General features: G+C 46.4%; 3 protein-coding genes across 5 annotated transcripts; 1 reads left to right on the top strand and 2 right to left on the bottom strand.

Annotated features, from left to right (window-relative positions):
- Window positions 1–404: 404 nt before the first annotated feature.
- LOC108024166 (protein-lysine N-methyltransferase EEF2KMT) lies at window positions 405–1,722 on the bottom strand. The gene is made up of 3 exons (XM_017093981.3): window positions 1,470–1,722; window positions 621–1,407; window positions 405–548 (listed from the first exon to the last, which is right to left on the bottom strand). The coding sequence occupies exons 1-3, from the start codon at window positions 1,539–1,541 to the stop codon at window positions 442–444; spliced, it is 966 nt and encodes a 321-aa protein (XP_016949470.1). The 5' UTR covers window positions 1,542–1,722; the 3' UTR covers window positions 405–441.
- Window positions 1,723–2,574: 852 nt separating this feature from the next.
- LOC108024261 (uncharacterized) lies at window positions 2,575–7,987 on the top strand. Its single transcript, XM_017094147.3, has 5 exons — window positions 2,575–3,032; window positions 5,540–5,711; window positions 5,819–6,089; window positions 6,322–7,578; window positions 7,743–7,987. The coding sequence occupies exons 2-5, from the start codon at window positions 5,553–5,555 to the stop codon at window positions 7,877–7,879; spliced, it is 1,824 nt and encodes a 607-aa protein (XP_016949636.1). The 5' UTR covers window positions 2,575–3,032; window positions 5,540–5,552; the 3' UTR covers window positions 7,880–7,987.
- On the bottom strand, window positions 7,945–22,321 carry LOC108024264 (uncharacterized). 3 transcript variants are annotated; one of them, XM_050888879.1, is made up of 5 exons: window positions 21,955–22,321; window positions 9,808–12,376; window positions 8,862–8,995; window positions 8,104–8,668; window positions 7,945–8,024 (listed from the first exon to the last, which is right to left on the bottom strand). In XM_050888879.1, the coding sequence occupies exons 1-4, from the start codon at window positions 21,955–21,957 to the stop codon at window positions 8,582–8,584; spliced, it is 2,793 nt and encodes a 930-aa protein (XP_050744836.1). In that variant the 5' UTR covers window positions 21,958–22,321; the 3' UTR covers window positions 7,945–8,024; window positions 8,104–8,581. The 3 variants fall into 3 exon arrangements, with proteins under 3 accessions (XP_050744836.1, XP_050744832.1, XP_050744838.1); XM_050888875.1 differs by lacking the exon at window positions 7,945–8,024 and having other exon boundaries at window positions 8,088–8,668; window positions 9,802–12,376; XM_050888881.1 differs by lacking the exon at window positions 7,945–8,024 and having other exon boundaries at window positions 8,575–8,995.
- Window positions 22,322–24,073: the final 1,752 nt, after the last annotated feature.

The raw sequence follows: 24,073 nt of genomic DNA, 5'->3' as shown, positions 1-24,073 counted from the left end.
GGATAAGTGGATTTCTTTTCCTTGAATTTAGAAACTATCTTTTACTAAATAACCATAACTACGTTGATAATAATTATAGAAACCTCATTGTAGACATAAACTTTCGACAAATAACGTTTGAAAACCAACTTTAAAGTAACCAACATTTTACATATTGTATATGTATGTGGAATGCACTGATTTGCATTGATTTTGCTATAAAACTCCACCATAATAGGTCAAATCTGATTTACCTTCATCGATAAGCTGCTGATATCTTTCCTCAGAGTGCAGAAACTGAATTTAACTGAATTACTCGTTCGCGAATTACACTTGGGAACGCTCATATCTCCCGTTGAATCCTGTTAATTACAATCCAAACAGCGGAACCGTAAAGTTCTTAACTGATTTCCAGATAGTGGGAGTTTGTTTTCGTGGTGTCCGTTTATTTTAGGACTAAAACTAACGTCGTATGGAGATAATCTGAACGGCGGCGGTGTGATCGCGACAGAAGTGGCTGGCACAGGCCGAGACATTCGCACAGGGAGTCACCTTGTAGCCATTAATACCTGGAACGGGCAAGCGGTTCAAATAGACACATTAACGTATGGGAGTCTTCTCAAGGAGACACGAACACTCACCCAGCTGGGTCATAAACTTGTGCAGTGTGTCCACATTTCGGACGGTGCTGGCCAGCAGGGTTTCCAGCCCGCTTCCTCGCCTCGTGTACAGGTAATCCAGGGCACCCAGGAGGGCATCGAACTGGGAGTCATCGTAGATCACATCGGCGGCGAGTAGAAGATCCGTTTCCGCATGGGAGTGCCAGGGGAACTCGCTGACTGCATCCCAGTTTAGCTGCTCCGCCTGGGGCCTCTCCTCCGCCGGCTTATCTACGAAATTCAGGGCGATGTTCTCGCGCATCAGCTGGACACACGGCTCACTTCCATCGGTGAGAAGGACCTGGCCGGTCTTCAGCCCCAGGGCGGGCAGTTTAAGAAGGATGCCAACGAGCCCAGCGCCTGCTCCCAGCTCCACAATGTTTTTGCCGGCTACCAGGTCACGGTGCTGCAGGAGGAAATCGGCCAGGGCGAGGGCCGCCTCCCAGGTGCACAGTCCGGTGGTGCCTTCGCTCACGAAGCTCTTGGACTCCCGGAGCGTTATGTGCACGCCCGGTTCGAGGAGATAGTGTTTGTAGCCGTAGAGGGAGGATGATGGCCCAGTTGCACCGGGATTATCCGGCATTGGACCGCACAAGCTGCTGTATATGTCATCGTGGACATCCTCCTGATCGTGGAGCAAGTGCATCAGCTGCTTGAGGAAGGCCTCCAGGTAGCTGCGACGCACCGGATATCGTTTGTTCATAGGATGGCCGCAGGTGGCTGCTATAAGCTCCTGCTGATCCTCCCAGCTAAGAGGCAACTTGACCGTCTGCAAGGGAACAACCCGAAACTAAAGAGGGTGCAACAGGTGGGGCAGACTGGAGTACCCACCGACCAGGCCATCTTCTTCACCGGATAGCAGCAGAGGAACTGCTGCTGCAGCTTGTCGTACTTCCCAGGCATTTCCAGCCGCAAGTCTAGGGATTCTCGGTTTTGTCTGAAATCCCGTGGACAATGGAACAACAAAAGAATGTGGCAACGTGAAACGAGACCGGCGCTTGGGTTAGTGTGACCGTTTTGTGAAATACCACCTGTCGGGGGTGGACAGTCACTGAATCATGCGGGGTATTCCACAGATTGGGAGAGTACCTAAACACCAAGTTAGATTATTTTTCGGTACTTTCCCCACATTATATTTCACTTATTAATTCAGTATCTCTTAGGTACTTTTGAAACATTTTATAGGACCTACATACATCGGTTGGTACCGAATCCGCAACCTTACCAACCCTACAAGCTGAACTACGCTGCTTTAGAGATTAATTAGTTATTAATAATGGATTAGTGGCCATGTGTGTAGGTAACGTAATTCTGTACCTATGTAGTTGCCTAACTAAAAGATTTACCTTATCCAAAAACAAAAACAATAAGTGATTGGTATGATTTATGATTTTTTGTAAATAAAAGTAGCTAAATTACAAAAGGTTTTCGAAACTGAACTGAAAATTGAATAAAAGGGTAATTATAGTTCAAGCACAGACCAACTATAATCTACTCGTACATGTCCCTAACTCAGGATACACTTATGTAGACCCGTCTCACATTCCATACATAGATACCCTTTCAAGTGGGATCAATAAATCACCTGAAATTATGTATATTGATAAGGCTTATTACTACTGCCCACTTGTGGGCTTCCGGGTACTCTCCGCCACTAACCAATCCCCAGCATATGTACAACATAGATAAGGCACAGGTCAACCGAATATTCGGTTGGAAGCTTTTATTTACCTGGGGTATTTCGAGGGGCCCCATCGTGAGGTCCCCGGATCCATTTCGAGGGTGGCGAGCCTATTGCCTCATCTTGCATCCCGAAGAACGCTGTTAATTAACAGTGGTTCGCCGTGCTATTACGTGGACCCACATGAGTAGCCAAAGGCCCGATCGATTGGCGCTAGGCGATCCGATCTTCCCATCGGTGATTTTCAGCTTTTCAGCTCGCTCTAGCAATTCTGTGCTGCTCAGATTCGGTTTAGTTCATTTCCGCAGCTGGCGGCGTTGGCAGTATCGCGATTACGACTAGCAGTTGCGAAGTGAGATTCTGATTTTGAATCGGTTTCGGGATCATATCGCGGGTACGCACATATGTATGTGGCGTAGGGTACCGAGCTCTGACAGCACTAGGTGATCCAGGAGTGGAGTGTCGGGTCAGGTCGAAACTTTCGGCTTGATTCTCAGTCAGGTGCAGGCCATTCGGCAGGCGGTCGGCGGAAGAGTGCATCGCGTAGTATTCGAATATAAAAATAAATAAAAGCACCGAAACAAACTAAAAACTACTGGTGCAGGAAGAGCTGTGCTGCCAATTGGCGGGCTTGCCAAGGAGATACTATACGGATCCCATTGGAAATACCGATTACGGAATAGAGAATACAGAATACTGAATAGTGAACAGAGGTACGTAAATGTATGCGAGGGCGGTACCGGGATGGAAATCGGGACCGGGATTTTGTGGGTGCGACACGTTCCCATCACACACCTCGCACGGGTTCATCGGACGTCTTATGCCCACCTATCAGCAAGATGTTCGGAACACACGATTGATTTTCCCCCACCCATTCCCCGATTAACACTGCCCTCCACTTAACTCAAAAGCACTACAGCAGGAAATGGTCAAAACAGCTGCGAATCAAGCGAAAAACCCGTCAGCAAAAATGTTAATTTTACTCGAGAGGTGTACAAGATTTCTACCCTAGCTAAACCACCGAACTCTTTAAATATTATATTATACCGTCTGAAAAGTATTTACAAGTAAAAACGAATAAAAATAATAATTGCATGCAACCTGTTTTTTTGGTAATTATTTGAAAAACAACTCGGAAAAATGCTGTTTTGAGTATATGATGAGTATAAAGATGGACCTTTCCCCGTGCAATCTGAGAAAATACAAGAAAGTGGGCAAATTCGTCAGATTCTTTTATTTTAAAATCCAAATTTATGTTAGACTGTATGTTAGTCTATGTGCACAATTGTCGAATTTTTTCCGAGTGTGTGCCAAACTTTTCGAGGGCGGGAAGGCGTCAATACCCTAATTATTGGTATCGCCTATCTGAGCACTCAGCTGGGAGCGAAAATATGTGGCTTCCAGGCCCTAGCCATGTAACCATGTTGGACATCGCAATCTTATCACCTTATCGATGGATCCACAGTACTTATCGCGATCTGTATCTAGGGCTGTGCCAATTGTTTTTATTCAACTTGAGTGAATAAACCTTTGCTACTCGCTCGATTTAACTGGCAAAGGACCCAGCATATGGAATGCTTCGTATTGGGTATTCCATTGGGCTTATGCCGAAAAAACAAAAATGTTTCAAAACATTCAATTGGTTTAAATACCAGCTTGTCGGTAATTTAGGTAAGACAAATTGTCAAATGAGTTACGAGCGACGTGCAAATGTCGTATTTCTGTAACTTCGAGGCAACCGCATTTTTAGCGCTGAAACAAAACGCAGCTAGAGCAGCTGTGCAATAATTACCGAAAGTTCAATAAGTGTGCACTTTCCAACTATCCATTAGATTGCAAAAACGTGTTGGTTCAACCTACTAAAATTAGCACCACATAATGCGGTAGATCACATAACTGTTTGGGTGTTCCAAAGATTTGGGTTCGTTGACATCCTTTAATACATGCTAATTGGATTTATTGAAATGATTCACGCTAGACAATTATATATTCTGGTGGAATATTTTTAAATACGAATAACACTCAATTCGATTCTCCTTTAAACAGTCTGCAAGTCATTTGTTTTCTTGTCTTCTAAGAGCCCTTTCCTTATAGTCGAATTCGCTATCTGACTTTCATGTACCTCAACTCTCGTAACAGATCTTAGCCCAAGCGACTAGACATGTCGGAAGAACTAATCAGTTTTTTGATAGCTCTCACTTTCCAGCTCAACCCACCGCCTTCTTTTACATTTCCTATCCCATTTCATCATCAATCATGTGGTCTGCACATATTTTGCAGAAACTGGAATCGGCTGGAATCTCCAGAGACAATGCTAGCCACTTATGACTTAACGTAGATCTGATCCGGAGCACTGCGAAATATAGCAATGAACTACTGATAAGTGGGCATTTGCGGACCAGGCACCCCTGACCTTGGGCCGGGGTTGCTCCTCGGAATCGAAATGCTTCATGAGCACACTAAAAAAGATGAGTTAAGATCGTGATGATATATCATGTGCAATTATATCATATCGAATCATTAAATATCATTTCATGTCAGTCATATCATTATCATAAAATATTATAAAGTATTATACCATATCATATCATATATCAATCATATCATATAATATCATATCATATCATATCATACCATATCATATCATATATCAATCATATCATATATCAATCATATCATATATCAATCATATCATTTCAGATCATATCAGATCATATCTTACTTTATTTTAGGGGGTGCCATTTTAATTTGAAACAAGTTTATTTAGGTGCATAGAGGACAATAACATGATTCACGATTTGCGCGCTAACTTTGGTCTGGGTCTCTGGGTCGAAATTTGTCACATGACGGAGGCTGATGATAAGGAAAGCTGCAGGTGAAGAGAGGCTGAGAGGAGCTTGAAAAATTTCGTTGGTCCCCAGCCGTGAACCCGGTTCCGGTCAGATGGCAACAGTATTATACTACTATACCATAGCAATCTGCCTGCCGGAACGCATCTTCACAGCCCGTAAGCGGTTAATTGTGACAAGTGATAGTTAACGTATTGCGCCAAGTAGTAATTGCCGCAAATCATTTACGAACTCGGGCAGTTGCCTTCAATGGAATTTTCCTATCATTTCACTGGCTCACTCAGGGTTACGGGCGCGGGACTTGTTTTCAGATGATTTTGTTTGTAAACAAACATTTTCTAGTAACATACATCCCCCCTTCTGTTTTTCAGTGGTCAAACGGACATGGAGCGGAAGGTGTACCAGGACACAACTCGACCGCTCCCCAGGGTTTCGCAAGCTCGGTACTACAACAAGCACGACAAGAGCGATCTGGGCGAGGACTTTGTAGCCCCCGATGCGGGGTGGGCGTGGCTCGTTTGCGTGGCCGCTGGGGTATCCAATGTAGGTAAAACCCAGCCAAGTTTTTGTATCTAGATATTCATCGAGTTACATTGTGTATCTTACATGCAAGAAGAAAAGGCTTACCATCTAATAGGTCTTTCTTACAGCTGTCCATCTACCCCTGCCTGCAACAGTTCGGCTTCCTGTTCAGGGAGCGCCTCTCCGATCTGGGGATGTCCAGCTCCCAAATCACGGCCATCATAAACACAAATCCGGCCGTATCCGCCTGTACAGGTCTGCTCAACGGGCCGATGTTCCGGAGATTCACCTTTCGGCAGGTGGCTATGGCCGGCGCGCTCCTCATCTCCGGCGGCATCGCCCTGACCGCCTTCTGTGAGACTTTTGTGGGCTACATGGTGGCCTACGCCCTTCTGTTCGGTGAGTACTCCAAGAACGCGGGGTTTCAAAGCCTTGTACTTTAACATACCTACGAAATCATTATATACATACCTTCTTAATCAATTTTCGTTCGTTTATTTTTGTTTTTTAGATTATGGGATAATAGATCATTTTATTTATTAGCAGAGTAAAATTATAGACAGATAGGACGTGGAAACATATAATTTTTAACTAATTAATACCATATTTAACACTTTTTGGTGGTCCTCAGGCTTCGGCATGGGCATCAGTGTGTCCGCTTCCTCGCTGGCGATCAACACGTACTTTCAGCAGAAGCGTCGTCGGGCGGCGGGATTCTCGTGGACGATCACGGGCCTGGGCCCGATCTTCCTGCCCCACCTGGTCACCTTTCTGCTGCCCATCTACGGCGTGCAGGGCACCACCCTGCTCTTCGCCGCCATCTCGCTGCACGCGTTCGTCTGTGCGCTGATCTACCAGCCTGTTCGTTACCATGTGAAGCTGCCGGAGGATCCGCCGGCGGATCCGGAGCAGCAGGCGGAGCAGGCGAGCCACTTGTGTGCCCACTGCGCCTGGCAGCAGAAACGCGAGCCGGGCGGCATCTTCTCCAGCCAGTATCTGTGGCAGGACGACGACGCCCAGCGCCCAGGCTACGAGATCTGTGAGCCCGGCACTCCGATGCTCTCGCGGGCAAACGATGGATGGTATGGATCGCGGCTCTCGTTGACCTCGGGTCGCTTGCGATTCCGCACCATTTCCAGCTCCAAGGACCTGGAGCAGACGCAGCGGCTCCACTGCCCCATAAGCGAGGAGCAGAGCAGTCACGAGGCCGATGAGTTTCTGCGCCCCAATAACTTTCGGCGGGAGCGGGTGGAGTCCAATCTGGAGGCCAAGCTGTGTTGTCGCTGCGCGGAGCGGCGAGAGGAGCACAATAACAACCATAATAACAAGAAGGAGAAGGAGCCGGAGGAGGTTGGGCTGGCGGTGGAGGAGGCTCCCCTCCACGATCCCCAGATGAGTTTTCTGGCCAAGGTGGTGACCTTCTTCGATCTCGACCTTCTGCGTGACTTCACCTTCGTCAATCTGGTGGCCGGACTGACGATAATCAACTTCGGGGAGCTCAACTTCTCCATCCTGACGCCCTTCATCCTGGCAGACTTTGGGTTCGACACGCCGCAGGTCACCTTGGCGATGTCGCTGCTGGCGGGCATGGACATCACCATGCGGTTCCTGGTGCCCTTCCTCACCGAGAAGATCCCGTGGGACAACCGGGTCTTCTTCCTCATCGGCGTGGTGGGCATCGCCCTCGGCCGCACAGTGGTGGCCTGCACCCGCTCGTACAGCATGATCCTCTGCAGCTTCGTGTGGATCGGCCTTTGCAAGGGCGTGCGCACCATCTTTTGGCCCCTGATCATTCCCGGCTATGTGCCCCTGAACCGCCTGCCAGGAGCCTCGGGACTGCAGCTCCTGATCTCCGGCCTCTTCACCCTGATATGCGGGCCGTTTGTCGGTGAGTGTGTTATAGATTGGCATAGAATGAGTAACTCTCCTTTTGTTTTTCCCCTTTCTTTTATATATATTATTATAATTTTATATCTTCGAATATAATTTTAATATCTCTAAATGCCCTTGAAATATCTTAAATCTTGATTCTACCAATTCCTTTATCCCCAGGCCTGGTGCGGGATCGGTACAACTATTCGGTTACCCTGCACTGTCTCAATATGATGTCCTTCGTGGCGGCGGCCTCCTGGACGGTGGAGGCCCTAGTTCGGCGGCATCGTCGCAAGCAGCGCCTGGTGGACAGCTGAAGGACCTTCAGATGGCGTTATGCAACCCAAAGACATTGTAGCATAAGAACCACTTTTTTTTGCTAGCCCTAAGGAAATGTTTTGTACAATAAATGTGCCTTAACATTATATGCCCAGAAGTGTGCCGAGCTGAAACCACGAGTGCCTGTTTGGTATCCCGAAGCATACTTATTGGGTTTAGTTTAAAAGTCCGATGAAATGTATTTGTATTCAATCATACTTACAAAGTAGAGTAGGTACATAGAATGACTTCGATTTCATTTAATTTATTTGATCGTTTGTTACTTTTTGCTATATTTTGGTTCCCATCGATTAAAACATTGCCAACCGCTTGACAGCCAACGCTTGGGATAGATTGAAATAGATATAATAGATATAGATGTATTTATACATAGAACTAAACTAGCAAGGGGAGAGCCAGAACAAAAAAAAACAAAAAAAGAACATAAATCCTTTTATTCTAGGGAAAGCTCGACTCCTTTGGTTCTCCAACCCTGGGTACTCAAGGTCCTCTTCTTCTTCTATGTGTTTATAAAGCTACCAAATGCGAAAATACTCTAACTTTGATATGGGATCTCTCTTAATGTAGCACTTCCGAAGACTTTGCTCTATAACTAGGTCGAATCCTCGGCCCCTTTTGCGATGGGGGAAATATAATACAACAGGAAGGGGATGGTCTGGGGCCTGACCTGGGCTCGGCCTCTATCTGGGCGATGGGGACATCGTGGACCTCGCCGTCAGGCGCTGAAGTGCTGTCGCCGTCGGCGCTGCTGTCACTATCGTGATGACCTGTGGTGTGTGAGATGGTTTTGTGGGCGTTTGAGTGTGGTGCGCGTATGATATGGTGGTGCAGATCGATAGTTTCGGTGGGTTGTGTGGTGGGTGGTGTGTGGTGTGTGGTTTGCGGATGGAGTCGAGAAAGTGTGGTGGAGACAAGAGAAAAGCTCGATTACATGTCTAGGCGAGGTGAATTGCGGTTTACTTTGGAATTTCCGTCGATTATCTCCACGGGCTCCGCCGGCACATAAGAGGACAATCCCATCAGCCCGAATATATCCGGAGTATAGTTGCGCAGCTGCGACGAACTGGTGGGCGTGGCCGACTTCACTTCTCCGGCTAAGTGGGTTTTAAGAAGCAAAATGTTAGTTTTGGATGGGTATTTCATTGAAATCGTAATGTTAAATAACTGAAAAACCGCAAAAAAATATAATGTATATTTATTATTGATCAGCGTCACTAGACGAGTCGATCTAGCCATGTCCGTCTGTCCGTCTACGCAAACCAGTCTCTCAGTTTTAAAGCTATCGGGCCAAAACTTTCCCAAAAGTCTTCTTTCTATAGCAGGTAGTATATAAACCATAAGAACTATCGTGGAAAAAATTTAAAAAAATTATGTCTTCGGTGTTTTTTAACATATAACCTCCTACGCTTGGAAATACAATTTTTAAATTAGTTCTGAGTTTCGAATTAAATTTTATCCAAATCGGAGACTATATCATATAGCTGTCATAGGAACGATCGGGAAATTAGTGGGAAAATAATATGAAACCAATTATTTACTAAAGTTGATTATTTCTTATAACTGCAAGCGTATATAAACTTCGGCTTGCCTAAGTTAACTACCTTTCTTGTTCGTAATGGGGCCAGAATAAGGAATGCCATACCTGGCTGATCTCGTAATAAAATTCCCTATCGATTGGCTTTCAAATCTGGATACTATATTTTTGCCTATGAAGAGAAAACATGGGTAATCGATAGCCTTAGTTGTTTTTGCCGTGCGCCTCGTTTTGACCAAGTTACGATTTAAAAACTTCGAAAAATTCCATTTTTTATGAAATTCCACTGCCCAATTCTCGACCCAAAAAACTAGGTATTTTCGGAATATCTTCGCGAAATATGTTCGGAATGAGGATCTGGCTCACTTTTACCTGGAGTGGTTCGCATCCGTGGAAACCGCGGTGCTGGCGTCTGGTAAACTGGTCTTGGCGCCGAGGCGGAGGCCTCGTGGTGCTCCTGGTGGCGCGGCTGAGGCGTGACCACATATACCTTTTCGTTGGTCTGCGGTAGGATGGCCACCTGGGACTGCTTCCACAGGTCCTTGGGCGCCGCGGTGCTGCGCACATAGAGCGGTGCTATGGTGGTGCTAGTAGTGGTGGTCGAGGGAGGAGGCGTGGTGGTGCTGGCACTGGAACTGGTGGACATGGCCAACGTGGAACCGGCCCCTGGCCGGGCATCGTAGTAATCAAAGTGCAGTCGATTGTCCTCGATGGGCTGGAAGCCCCCGCCGTTGCCGCCCGATCCCCGATCGCCCAGCAGATGCAGTTGCTCCAGATTGTTAATGGAGGTAGACAGGTCACCGGCGTCGGTGGGTGGAGCAGCACCCAGCTCGAATCCCTCGCCTCGCGTGGTTTTCGACTGTCGCTGCTGGGGATTGTGATCATTCCGGTGGTTATGGTGGGTCACGGGCGCTGGCGTGGTGGTGGTGGTGGTCAGGTACTCCGAGGGTATGTGCTTGGATCGCCCGCGAATCGTGGGCGTACTGGGTCGGTGCGACAACGAGTTATACTCCTGCTCCGTCCAGCCATCTATGTTGTGCTGCAGCCGGGAGATGTCCACCCCCAAGCCCAGTCCCTGGCCGGGCAACCGCTTCTTGGTCTCGCGCTCCCGCTTCAGCAGCTCCCTCAGATTGGAGGCCAGGATCTTGGTCAGGTACTTCGTGGTGCGTCGCGAGTTGGGTGGCAGTGGTGGTGCCGTGACCGTGGCCGTGGCCAGCTTGGATTCCTGCTGCTCGTGCGGCTCCTCCTCCAGGTCGTTGTGGTTCTGGTGATGCTGCTGCTGCTGCTGTCCTCTCGAGGGCGTCCAGCTCTCGAAGGGGCGTGGTCGCTGCTTGGTGGTGTAGGGTATGATCACTTGCTGCGGGCTCGGTGGCGCCATTCCCGCAAACTGCCCGCTGGCATCGATGGCTCCATATGTGGAGGTAGGCGTTGGTGGCTGCGTCGGCTTGTACACCTGGCTCAGCCGGAAGCCCAGATCAGCGGGATCGCGAGTGAAGGGTCGTCCTCCTCCGCCGGGGGACTCCAGCAGACGCTTGGGCGTTTCCCTGCCCCTGCCAACGCCCTGGCGGTAGTTCACAGGATGGGATTGGACTCCCGCTAGGTGGTTATTCAGTTCGACTACAGGTGATGCTGGCGACGGGGGTAGTGGTGCCGGTGCCGTTGTGGTGGTGGTGATGGGCAACTCTGTCGTGGTGCTGTACGTCAGGGTGCTGGTCTCCTCCTGGAACTGCTCGGCATAGTAGAAAGGCTGCTCCTGTTCCTGCTCCTGATCCTGCTCCTGCTGCAATTGCTGTTGCGAGGAGGCCGCTGGATAATTATCCGCCGGGGGTAGCTGCGTGGTCGTCTCCGCAAAATGGCCAATCTCGGTGAGCAGCTGGGAGGCGGGCAAGTGCTGATGAACCTGTCCACTGCTCAGATCCTCCAGCTCATAGCGCACCGTACTGATATCCTGCGGCTGCTCCGAAGCCACCTCCCGACCTCCCTGCGAGCCAAGATCAATGGCATGCGACTGCACATAGGTGGCCGGGTACTCCACGGAGGTCACGAAGTCCGTCACCTGGTGGCTTTGCACAATCTCGAAGCTGGAGGTGCTGGCCGGCGGAGCTGGAGTCGGCAGAGAGACGGGCACGAGTCGCACCTCCGACTGTGCCACCACATTCTCCTTGTGACCCACCACCGGATGCACAGCAGTAGCTCCAGCTGGCACTGGGCGGAAGGGCTGGGCACTGTACAGTGGTGGCAGTGGGACCGCCAAGGGGAGGAAGACACCCTGCCCTCCGGCGGAGCTGGGGAGGAACTGCACCGCCCGCTGGCGTTGTTGCGAGGCCTGGGCCACCGGCTGAGGTTGTTGCAGCTGCCATGTTACATGTTGCTTCGGGAGATGCTGCAGCTGTTGCTGCTGCACTTGCAACTCTTGATGCTGCGGATGCTGCTGCTGCGGATGCTGCGGATGCTGCTGCTGCGGATGCTGCTGCTGCGGATGATGCTGCTGCGGCAGTTGCTGGTTCAGCTGCTGACCCACCATGGGCACCCAGGGATACTTGTTGCACAGACTGCAGGGCTTGCCACCCGCCTCCAGGAAACCGGGAACCGGCTTGGGATAGGCATAGCTCAGCGAGTTGGAGGCACTCTGCTGCTGATCCTTGGCGGACTGACCCAGGCCGAACCATCTGGCCACGCGGGTCATGAAGCCTGAGGGTTCGGGTGGGGAAACTGGAGCAGCAGTAGCCGGAACCGCTGGCGCCCCCGCCCCGGCGTGGGAGAGTCTCTGGGGGATTGGCAGAGGCGGCGGCACCAGATGATCCGCCGGCTGGGCGAGCAATGCCGATCTTCCCAAGGACAGCGACTGCGATGTGGACACGGTTAGCCAGGAGGAGGCCAGCAGAGACAAGGTGAGCAGACCCAGAGGCCCAGTCCGCCCAGTCGATCGCCGAGGGAGGACCTGAAAAAAAAACCGAGATCCAATTAGCTGACGAATTTCACTTTCCATCTCATAAATCCCGGCCAGACGCCAACGCTCCTAAACGTCTTATAGAGAGCATGCGATCCGGTTGCGGACAGAGATGAAAGATGTGCCACCAGGAAAAGCAGCTGATCCGGTTCGGACTTGAAGTTGACACTTGGCAATCGAGAAGGAAAAGAAGAGTGAAACACTTCGCAAAAAGATAACCGAGTTTCACAGGCAACTCAATTACTGAGCCCATGGCTTTGTTATAACCTTTGCCAAGAAATCGCCGACAGTAACAAATTAATATCAGATTCTTGGACGACGATAATGGCGTTTAAATGGAACTGATTACCCCAGCACTATCCAGGCGCATAAACAAGTTGACTAAGTCGCAATGTGTGTGGTGGCGCGATAAAGAACCAATTATCGGATGGTAAGTGGGAATTCCTTTATGGATGTTCATAAACGAAAAGCAAACTTTTCCGTTTTTGGTGGAAAAACGTAAAACCTACTTTAATATACCCTTGCAGCAGGCTATATCATGTTTGTGAAAAAGATTGTAATAGATGGATCGCACTTCAAGAACATGTGTTGATGAAGAATGGCCCCCACTTTCTCCAGGCGGGTCTGGGCTGGTCAGGTGGGGCTTGGTCGTCGGTCACTTGTCCAAATTGATAACTGGCTAAGGCAATTGGCCGCCAGCTACTGGCCACCTCCCCTCCCTCCACTTCCTCTTCACATACCATCGACCGCAAAAAAAGCCAAAATAAAACGATATGAGTATCGGATGATGACTTCCTACCCACTCATGTGCATCTCTAAACGACAATTTGCCATTATTTATGGCCATGATTTTCATCCGGTGATTTATGGCCAGCTGGCTGCACTGCATCCGATTGCTGGCAACCCCCTCACAAGGTCGATCAGAGTTCAGCACATATCTGGGGAAATTGTGGAAAGCCTTCGGATAATCACACAAAATGTTTGCGAGTGTGGGAACACAGATCTATGGATCGTACAGTTATCGTGGAAACTGAGACTTCCAGAGAATAGTAGTAGATACAGATTTTATTTCATAAAATCATCGAATGGGATGTACAAAATTTCTTTTATTTGAAAAAAATGTTCCACCTCCACTACCCTCTTGACCCAATCCCAGCCCCTAGACCCCGTTTCCCAGTCCCCCAGAAAGCCGGCAACTAATTATGTGAAAATCAGCTCTCATTAATGTGAGTTATCAATAAGCAGCCAAAAACGGGTGCCGAGACAGCTGAGAAGAGCCCACAATGGGCGTTCACTTTCCCATAATTATTATTATTTTATGTGTTTATTCAGCTCGTCTCTTATTTGGGATACTTCCACGTAGCGCCGACGAGGGAGAAGCTGCGATCCAGCTCAGCCTCAGCTCAACGTAATTCAATTATGCCCGCCGACGGCGGCATGGGCATCAAAACAAAAGCAGATCCGCGGGGGCCACTAAGCCACCAAACACCACAGACACAGCCACTGCCACTGCCACTGCCACTCAATCCCAAACCGAGTCCCATCCCACTCCGCTGGAATCCACCTCGTCCACATGGCGATGTCGCTGGGTTGGCAATAAATCGAGGTCGCCGCAATTTGAAAAGAAAGTGAAATTCTGCAACTGTTGGCAAACAACCGAGCAGCTGACGGATGGAGAAGTCGTCTCCTACACTCGGAGAACCCAAATTATAACCGCATAAAATAAGTGGGTTTGAAGGTGTAACGAACTTCTTGCTCTCATTATCGGAAACTTAAAAACCCCAAATTTCCTATCTGAATAGCAATTTAACATTATAATGTAGTTGAAATCATTTTCCTTTCTCAGTGTGGACTTAGGTACATTTATATGGACAGATATAGATTACAATATTTCAGATTTCTGTAGAAAAAGGCTTTATTTTAACACGCTGGGGGCAGTCTTTCTGAGTCTTCTTTTCGCCCAGTGGAGTCCGCAGCCTAAAGTCAGAGTCTGGATCTGGTCGGAACTCTGGGAACTGACGGCGACAGAGCCCAAACTCGTTTCGTGTCGATAATAAAGCAGCTCCCGCCGGAGAGGATCTGTGTGGCCACATGCAACCTTGGCTTTGCACTTGAAAATGGCTTCAGAAATGGGAAACTCATGGGCCCATGGCGCCCATAGGGTTTTGACAAATGGCTGAGGTGGGGAGGTGGGCCTGAAAAAGCAGGCAATGCACGCGATCCAACAATGTGCTTGGGAATCTTTTTGGGGGCAAATAACCAAACCGCAATTGTTGTGTTGGCCCGTCATCGCATATATGAGAGACCATCTGCATCTTCGCTCCTCTGCGGCCGCGCAAAAGTGAAATTGTCGATAAAACTCGGGATCTTTTAAGGGAGGGGTTGCGGGAATGAATAAAAGGGAAACCCCAGCAACAAAAACTGTCACAGTGCGGCACTAGGTTTTCCAAGCAACAACAAACACCAGTGCTTGCAGCAATATTTCACTTCTGCACAACAAAAGCCAAAGAAATTAATTATGAAAATATACTCATATCGCATGAGCCGCTGGAAATATTGTTGCAAAAAAAGTAAATAAATAAAAGGAAAAGAAAAGACAGGCGGGCAGAAAAGCAAAAACAGAAATTAAACAAAGTAATGGCAACAAAAAAGCCTTTTTACGGGCCCCAAAGTCGTCAACCGCAAGCGGACGTGGCGGTGGAAATGCAGATGCGATTGATATGGATATGGATGCCATGACGGAGCGACGACTGCAATGCATCCAGAAATGACCCCATAAAATATGCATTCAAAATTATTGGGTCTCCGAGCCACAGCTGGCCAATGGATATGCTCGTCTAGGGAAAACCAGCAGAGAAATGTTTGCAAATGAAATAAAGTTGCCCAACTATCAACCTTATGTTTATAGCACGCGCATGTCGGTTATTTGTCTTACCATTTGAGCTGGCATTCAAAAAAAAGTAAGGCTTTGAAATTATTATTTTTGTAGTTCCATTCTACACATTTTGCGACCATTTCTTATATCATTTGCTGGTGTCTTGACACAAAGTGGTGGTAGCACCTGACTCAAGATGACTGACATGTGAAACATCTAGTGAGACACGTCCTAATGCAATGATTGCGCAGTGCAATTCTATTGTTTACCCAATCTCTGCGATCGTGACACCCTAACGCCCTGTCCTCGCTATCGATCCATTAAAGTGGCGCCCAACGTGGGACAATCTGGTCCACTAAGTGGCGCCCAACGTGGGGCCATCACTTTCGCTTCCTTTCGCTGATCGGAGGCAGCGCTGTCTCCTTGCCTTTTCAGGCAATTGAAAAACGTTTTCCGTATTTACACTGGCCCAGTCATCATATGGGTCTCTGTGGCGGAAATGTCTGTTGTGGTTGTCTTGCTTGGACCTGCGGACAGGTGGGGAGATCTCGACACTTTTTCCAAATGAGATGACACAAAATGTGGGACAACAGCGAGTCGACGACAATCAACAATCCATTTCGCCAATACTTGCTATCAATCTTATACGCTGCCAGCCACTTACAACTAAAATTATATCTACGAACTCCTTGCGAAGTGACTTTTATCGATGAATGGACTTATCTCGCTGCCTGTCAGCGTTTCCATGGGCCGACAGGTGTCTGTCGAATATTATACGAGTGCTATCTCAGATGGGCCGCGAGTAATGCGGAGTTGTATATATTAAATTGCCTGATTATTTTTTGTTGACGCTGGGCAGGAAATTGATAGGGCTGCGGTGCCCACGTATTTTAACTCAATGCTGGTTATTAAAATGGGTTTAGGACCTTGAACACACTGTTTGAAGCAGAGTGGCTAATAATACCAAGTGTGCAACTTTTACCAGTTAATCACGTTGATCGCACTTTGAAACCATTCATTACAGCGACAAGTATGATGGCTTAACCCCGTGTGACATGGAAATTGCACACGAAGGTTCGCTGCCGAAAAATGAATCTCACCCCGAGCAGCCAGGTGATTAAGTGTCCATTGGTCATTGCCACGACCCCAGACTCACTCGAATGTGGATAATTCATGGAGCCGGCTAATTTGATTAGCTTTGCCTGCCACGCTCAGCTGCAATTGCAGATCGAGTTGGGTCTTGGAATGGGGATGGCGATGTGGAAGTGGATCTGGGGACCAAAAATGCCAAAAACATTTGCGAAATGCCCGTCATGGCTGATGCCCACTTGCATATAGTGCGATATAAGAGGTGAAGACAATGATGATGATGTTCGTATGCCCGACGCAATGCGGAATCGCCAGCAATTGTGACAGCACGCGAGCAATTAACAAGTTTCCACCCAGCTTTTGTCGCATAACCCGCTGGCTCCACATTCACCAGTCATTATAAACAAATTAGTGCATTGTCTGCCGTCTGGCTGAACGTTCGATTGAAGTGCAGGGCGGAGATGTAACCGACTTTGCATAATGAGCTAATATACCTCTGTCTAACTACTCATCTGGCCAACTTTGCACCCAGTCCAAGCCCAATCCCAGGTCCCGGAAGACCGCAGTCGATCATTGCGGTGTCATGATCGTCTGACAAGATCAGTTACCAATTTCTGACTTTTCTGCTCCCTGGCTTACGCACAATGTCCCACGGCTATAAAGTAGATACGAACAAGGAAGGATGAAAGTGAAATCTATTGATAGTAGCTTGTTTGACTGACATTTTGCCTCTTCTGAAATGTTCTTACATCTTTGCGCAATCGCAAACGAATGTTAATGGTTGTGTTAGAGTAAAAGTGAAAAGTGCATTGTTGGCTTTCCTTATATTGATATTAATTTTATTATTCTCGTTTTTGGTGAAAATAGTATACCTTAAAGTACTGCGCAATTAAAATACACAACATCCCTCTAAGTAAGCCTACAACCCAACTAAGTAGTCACTTTATTCGGTGTAGTACATCTGGGCATTCATTCCAAAATATATGTAACACGCCTCTACAAAACCCAGAAGAAGTGCGCAAGACGAAAGAAAGATGACAAATTACTCATAAATTATCAAAGGCAATCTTAGATCACAAGCAGTAAAACAGAAGCTAGGGCAAAACCATAATTGGTTGAAATAGGAGTAGACAGTGATATCGTTACATTAGATACATGCCACATTTTTTCGCCCACATATTATATTTGGGCACTACGCCTCATGAAGGCACAACTGGAGTAAAGAGCGATGGGGACCCGGCATAATAATAAAATTCATAGTAATGGCAGCAACGATACGCATTCCCAAGATAGCCGGCATAATCGGCGCATTGTGGACTTTATTGCTGCATCTTTCCATTGTCGCTCCACTCACCCACCGGGCTAACCCTGGCCCGGTCCCTCCTATGGGGGAAGGGGCTGTGTCTCCCCCGACTCGGTGTGATCACTTTGAGACAATAAGAAAAGCGAGCAGACGAGGCAGAAGTAAAGAGAGTGCCGAAACTTGAATCGCCGAGGAGGTGTTCGGAAAAAAGTGAAAATTTGTCCGCGTCCAAAAATTATGCGCTTTTCACACGCGCCCCGAGTTTCGCGGTGGAAATGGGGGGCAGGAGCGAAGGGGCGTGCCGCTTCACTCTCAACACTTGCGTGTAATTGTCGTGTGACAACGTGAGCTTGACTCCGCCTGGAAACCTTTTTCCCCATCCCAACTCCATAGAACCGGTCCGGTGCGCCCCACTCCCCGTCCACTGCTTATTTGACTTTGTAGACCGCCCGCTCGACCGGCTCGCGTTTGCTTCGCTTTTTGCACGGATCCGGAGGATCGGTGGAGCCCGGGGAGTTGGAGATGGCCGGTATTCCAGTGACCTGGCTCGTGGGCTAGGGGGGATTGAGCACAGTCCACAGTGTACCTACATCGCCTCTAAACATACGAGCAATGAATCCATTAGATAGTTGTTCGCCCTTATAAAAGGTATTTGAGATACTTATACCCGCCATAGGTCTAGGCCCTTAATCATTGAATAACTAGCTTAAGGTAACAAATATTGATTTTTTTCAGAAAGCAAAATAAAACTATAGAGGTCTGAAGCTATGTTATCCATTTAAGATTTAGTGATAATTACGATTTGTTGTCGTTTTTTAAATTTTTATAGAACCTGGCCCACTGTGCAACGCCGACGCTGAACTTGGCTGTTGAAAATCCCAAACAAGAAAGAAGTCGGCGGTACAAGCCGAGCTAAAAAACTAGCTCGAATGAAAACAAAAGTAAAAGTGGTTGTTGTTGCTGTGATCTCATTGTTGTCTTGGACTTGAAGTTCACTTTTGTTTCTAGGCATTTTCCTTTGTTTTTCAACTGCGTGTTGGGCGAGTTTTCTTTGCTCTTTATTTTCTTTTTATTTTTTTCGGTGCGCGGGGGGTCATAAAAAGTCGAGCACCTGTCCAACCCCCCACCTGCTTTTTGTGGTCCATGCGGTAATTAAGATCGTTCGCTGGCCTAAGTGACGCCAATTAAGTTACGTTGGTCCAGTCGGGGAATGAAAAAGAGGTCGTGTTTGACTTTTAGCCGCGTCCCTTTATCTATTTATTATTTTACCCTTCTGCCTGTGCATTTTCTCACTGGTCGGTTTTCTCGCCTTGCGTTATGCAAGTTCTGCAAATGAATCTGTGCGGGGGAAATCAAGATCCGCCGCCGTAGCTCTGCTGTGTGGGAAAGAAAAACCCATCTGGCGCCAAAAAAAAAAAAGACTACTTCCAATTATGAAAGTCGGAGGCTGGGACCGCGTCACATAAATAATCTGTCACTCTTCGTGGGCTGTTAAAAGTTGTAGTGAAATTGCAACTGATTATTTAAAAACTATACTTACTTCAGATTTCTTCCCTGCCCCACAAAGCAGAGAGTTAATAAAAGTATTTTTAGCTATAGTGTGGCTTTGCAGCCGATGGTCGGGACAGATATTATGTTGTCTTGCTCGGCTCGTTAATTGCTGGCCATTGGCTTAATTGGCCCACTGTGCTGCGCATGTAACACACGGCGTATGCGTAATCTGCATGCATCTCACTAAGCGGTATGTATTTCTCGCAAGTCTCATAACTGCTCTCGTTTGGCCACCTATTATACAATTGAGCGGGCGGCCTGAGATCGGAAATCTGTCTTTGGGAACTCTGAATTTCTGATTTATTGCGATTTGCATAAAAAGGTTTCAATTTCCCACTCTTGGACTCCCCAAACGGAAGTCCAGAAAAATACTTTCTTTTAACGGAAATGACTTGGCAAACCAGCTGATTGGGCGGAAAAAGAAAGCCAAATATCTAAGGAATATTATGGAAACCTTATGTTTGGCGATATTCTTAATTTCTTTCTAAATCAAATATAATTTTTTGTGACAATGAAACTGAAAACAAAGGATCTTTCATTTGCTTCCTTTATTTTGGTTTTCCTAAGATCTACGTTAGGAGTGATGCATTACCTTTTAGTGTCAAGAAATAGTGGTATTTGCTATTATATTTATGTACATTTCATAGGCTTCATTGTTAAACGCCTTATTAGGGAAGTCGGTGCGTGATTAATTGAAATGTAACCATGCATTTAGCTCGACAGCCGGGAAATGAGTGGCTTGAGGAGTGCAAAATGAGGCGTTTTACACTTGCGTTTTATACTGGGCCCTCTGAAATGCACTTGCCATGAATTCAGCAATTACGTGAATTAGTGCCCCCTCTGTTCACGCCCCGCTAACTATCTTTTCATTTCCACCCATCTATCCATTTAAAGCGTTGACAGTTGGCTTCGGTAAATTAAGGTGCCATCATCGATGGCGATTATGCAATGGCGGGAACACAGGGGAGGCGCATTAGCCAGTCATTGACACCTTAACCCCAGTGGACCAAGTGGACCAAGTGGACCAAGTGATCCGGAGAGCACGCCTGGCTGCCCATTGGTTTTTATGATGCATTCAAAATACGATATAAAAGCGGCAAAACTAAGGAATAAAAAGTGTGTGCCGCCTCATAAAATGCAACACAACGACATTACACAATGGGAATGGCCACGATTTTTGGTATGGACAATGCGATATGATGTATTTGGGTGCCCAAAGACAATACAATTTCTGCACAAAATTCGGCTCTGTTACAATTACGCGGCATATGGCATACACAAGTACCCCGAAATGAAGGTAGTACCCCAATATAGTACCCATATTCGGCCATATATCGTATATTCGTCATGCACCTCGCTGGTTTCCCAGTCCGACAAAAAATAAAGCCAAAAGACAAAAGCGAAACACTCTCTTTCGATTTTCGATTTCAATTACAATGCTTCGCACCACAATTACAATTGAAATGCACTCGGCGCACCTGTTACGCGTGTTACCTGCCCGAGCAAATCTGAACCGAACTGAACCGAGCCACCCAATTGGATGTGTGTAATACCGACACTTAGCCATAATATTTTCTGGCTCTTACGCAAGGGACCTCTGATCCGTGATCGGCATGCCCGAGTTCCCGTTCCCGTTCCCGCTTGCATAGGTCGTAGATCGCGGACCGAAAGATTCCCCCGATCCCTGCCTCCGGTTCTCTGATACAGTGCGTAATGATCAAGGATTGCCCCCGGCAGATCCGATGATCTGGGGGCCATGGGAAAGGGCACTGTGCAATGAATCGCTACTTTATTGGAGCACCGGCATCACGATCAGTTTGGCAACTCACTGATCTGGCCAAAGAGCGTGGCGCGCAGATTGATTAATTGGGTATTTTGCTACGATCATTGATCAATTTGCAGCCTCCATTGTGCGAAATCATAGTGCTCATTGGCTAATGGCTAATAAATTGGATACGAATACCGTCCTTTAATGGTAGCTGGTGTTTGTTTTATCTGTCTATACATAATGGTATTGTGAGCCTTGTACAATCGAAATATTGTTTTTCTTAGCCGTATTTTGGTACCTGGTAGGACCTAATAATATTAAAACTCAATAAATTTACATAGTATAGTCTCTTCACTCTTCTTTTAAAATGTGACTAAAAATAATACTTTTTAAAGCAATGCTTGTATATAATACATTTGAAAATAAATTCGCTTTGTATTAAATATTAAGATAGTGTACTATCTTAAAGTTCTTGGCTACGTTCTCCTATGTCTACGTATTTCTGACCTCTACATTTTTTAAGCAAAATTACAATGACCCAGGGAAACGAAATGAGAACAAAAGATGTCAACCCGCCCAGACAAAAGCCGTTCTTTAAATTTCCATTTAATTGCAAAGCTAAATCTCATAAATAGACGAATAGACTTTCGGGGCTTTGTGGACCTTCCCAGAAATTTCTAGTTGCCATCTGGGCTGATTTCCCTTTCCATTGTCTTCTTTTTCTCATATCCAAAGTGATAACATTATTGTGTGGCCCAAAGCAGCGCACAATCTCAATCTCCGAAGTGGCCATAAAAATTCTAATAGCCACCACTCATTGGGGAGCGAGAACCGCTCTGGTTCCCTCGCTACAAAAACCTGACCTACGAGACCCCTTCTGCGCTCGTAAACCCGATTCTTCGCGGTTCCAAGTGAATTGAGTTCTTGGTAATTCTCTTCGGTTTCCCTGGCGTTCCCCGGAATCACCTTTGGATTGCACTTACCATTTTTGACAAATGATTCGGGGGAATACGAATCACCCTGCTCTCCCTACACCGCCGGAAAATCTCGATCCTCGACGAAAGATCAGGTAAATCCGCTGGCTACCTGAAATTCCTGTGAATTTTGCTTGAGATTTGCTTAACTAATCACTCTCGGCACTCGAACAAAAAGCGAAACAAAAAATTTGATTGCGATTTTTGGCAACTCCTCGGGCACTGGGCAGTTTCACTTTTATCACCGAAAACGCAGGGATGCTGTGCACATTTACGTATATGATTTTGTGTATGATGTATCTTCGGCTGGACCTCGATCCAAGAAACCGACGACGAACGATCGCTGAGGAGCTGTGAAGAAACTCTGACTGCACATGCGCGCAGGCGCCCACGAACTGAGCGCTGCCCGCGGAAAATGCGGCAGGTAAGGCGATCGGCGGGAGAGATTGCCGCTGAGTACCGGCACCGCTCGGGGAAAGAGAGACGAAGACGAGAAAAGTACACACGGAAAAACAAGAAAACAACAAACTTAACTTTTCAAACTTTAAGAGGAAATTATTCTTTGTATTGACATGAAATATTTTTTAAGTACTATAAATATGAACAACATCGTATCTTACATATATTAACTTTATTAAAATGATTTAAAATGTATTATGCATGTATATTACTAATATGTTAACATTGCTGTAAAACAAAACTTTAAATTAATTATTCATATATTTAAAAAATGTTTTGAGGTAATTATCTTATATTTTCCAATTTGATTAAAATACTTTTAAATTTACTATGCCTGTATATGTTTCCGTTGTTGTATCTCACTCGATATTCATTTTCTACAGTACTCAAAATTTGCCTCAGTGTAAGGGAAAGAGTCTTAGCCGGAGAGAGTGAGAGTGGCAATCGTGACGTGGTCGCTACGTGAGCGGCATCCGCTCAAAGGCAACATGCAAAATGTTGCAAAAATCTGTGATCTTCTGAAGCTGCTGAGCCACTGATAGCCATGCTCCACGGGTCAGATCATCCCATCGGGCACAGGGGTCACTTCATCGCATCCCATCTGATCTGGGCCCAATGGAACCCGGCTTGCAACACACTACCAGTTAAACATTTCGGCTCGTTGACAAGCAGTTTTTAAGGCCGTTAAAAAATAAAAGAGATTTGGTTTATGATAGCCGTCTATAAATATTTCTACACAGATTTTTAGTCGTGGCGACATTTCTTATTGTTGCCTACATTTACGGATTTGTTTGTAAAAATTCAAGTCAAAAATTATGAAAATCAGAAGTATTTAAAACTTATTAGTAAGATTTTATTTTTTGCATTGGCTTCATTGTACTATTTGCAATAAATTTACTTATTTATCTTAAAAATGTAGGCATTGCAATCATCATTGCAATGTTTTTATGATTTCAATTGCAGTTTAAACGCAGTACCCGTTGGAATATCAGCTCCAAGCATGTTTACTTAGTTGAAATAAATTTATAAAATATTATAAAAACTCCTAAAACAAAGTGCCCCAAAAAAATATACAAGTGGTCAAGACTTTGGTTATGAAAAATGAGTTTATTAATGGGCTTATTCGGTGACCCATTTAGGTAACCCAGGGGTTAACTTGCGTTTTGAAACACAAGAAGTCGGGGTACAAGGCTCTCTAGCAACTTGGACTGCCCTATTCAATACGAATACAGTTTTATTTGTTCAAAAGCCTTTCATAAGAGTGCCAATTCCCCTTCTGCACATGCACACTTATCGCAACTTCTTTCTGAAGATTTCCTCAATTACGGAGAGTTTGCGACACTTGCAGATCGATGTATTGGTCGTAATGCCCATAACGCTCACATTTGCTTTAAGAGTTGACAATTTTCTTAATTTCCAAATCATGATTACGTCGATTATACATAGTAGTTACTCAACGCAAGCTTGGCTTTTACAAGGAAGCTGCTGCGGCTGCTGTTGCCATACATATAATCTTAATGGGCTCAGCTGGCATAATTGTACATTATTTAAATGTTGATCTTGACTGGCTGCGACTCGGCCCAAAATGAGATAAAAGAAATAATAAAAAAATTTAGAAAAACACAAAACGTGTAAATGTGCAAGTGACATAACAAGTACGGGCCTGGAC

This window comes from Drosophila biarmipes, chromosome X (genome assembly GCF_025231255.1).
Source record: "Drosophila biarmipes strain raj3 chromosome X, RU_DBia_V1.1, whole genome shotgun sequence".
Classification (NCBI taxonomy): Eukaryota; Metazoa; Arthropoda; class Insecta; order Diptera; family Drosophilidae; genus Drosophila; species Drosophila biarmipes.
The sequence above is the reverse complement of the archived record's forward strand: the minus strand, read 5'-3'. Positions and strand labels throughout refer to the sequence as shown.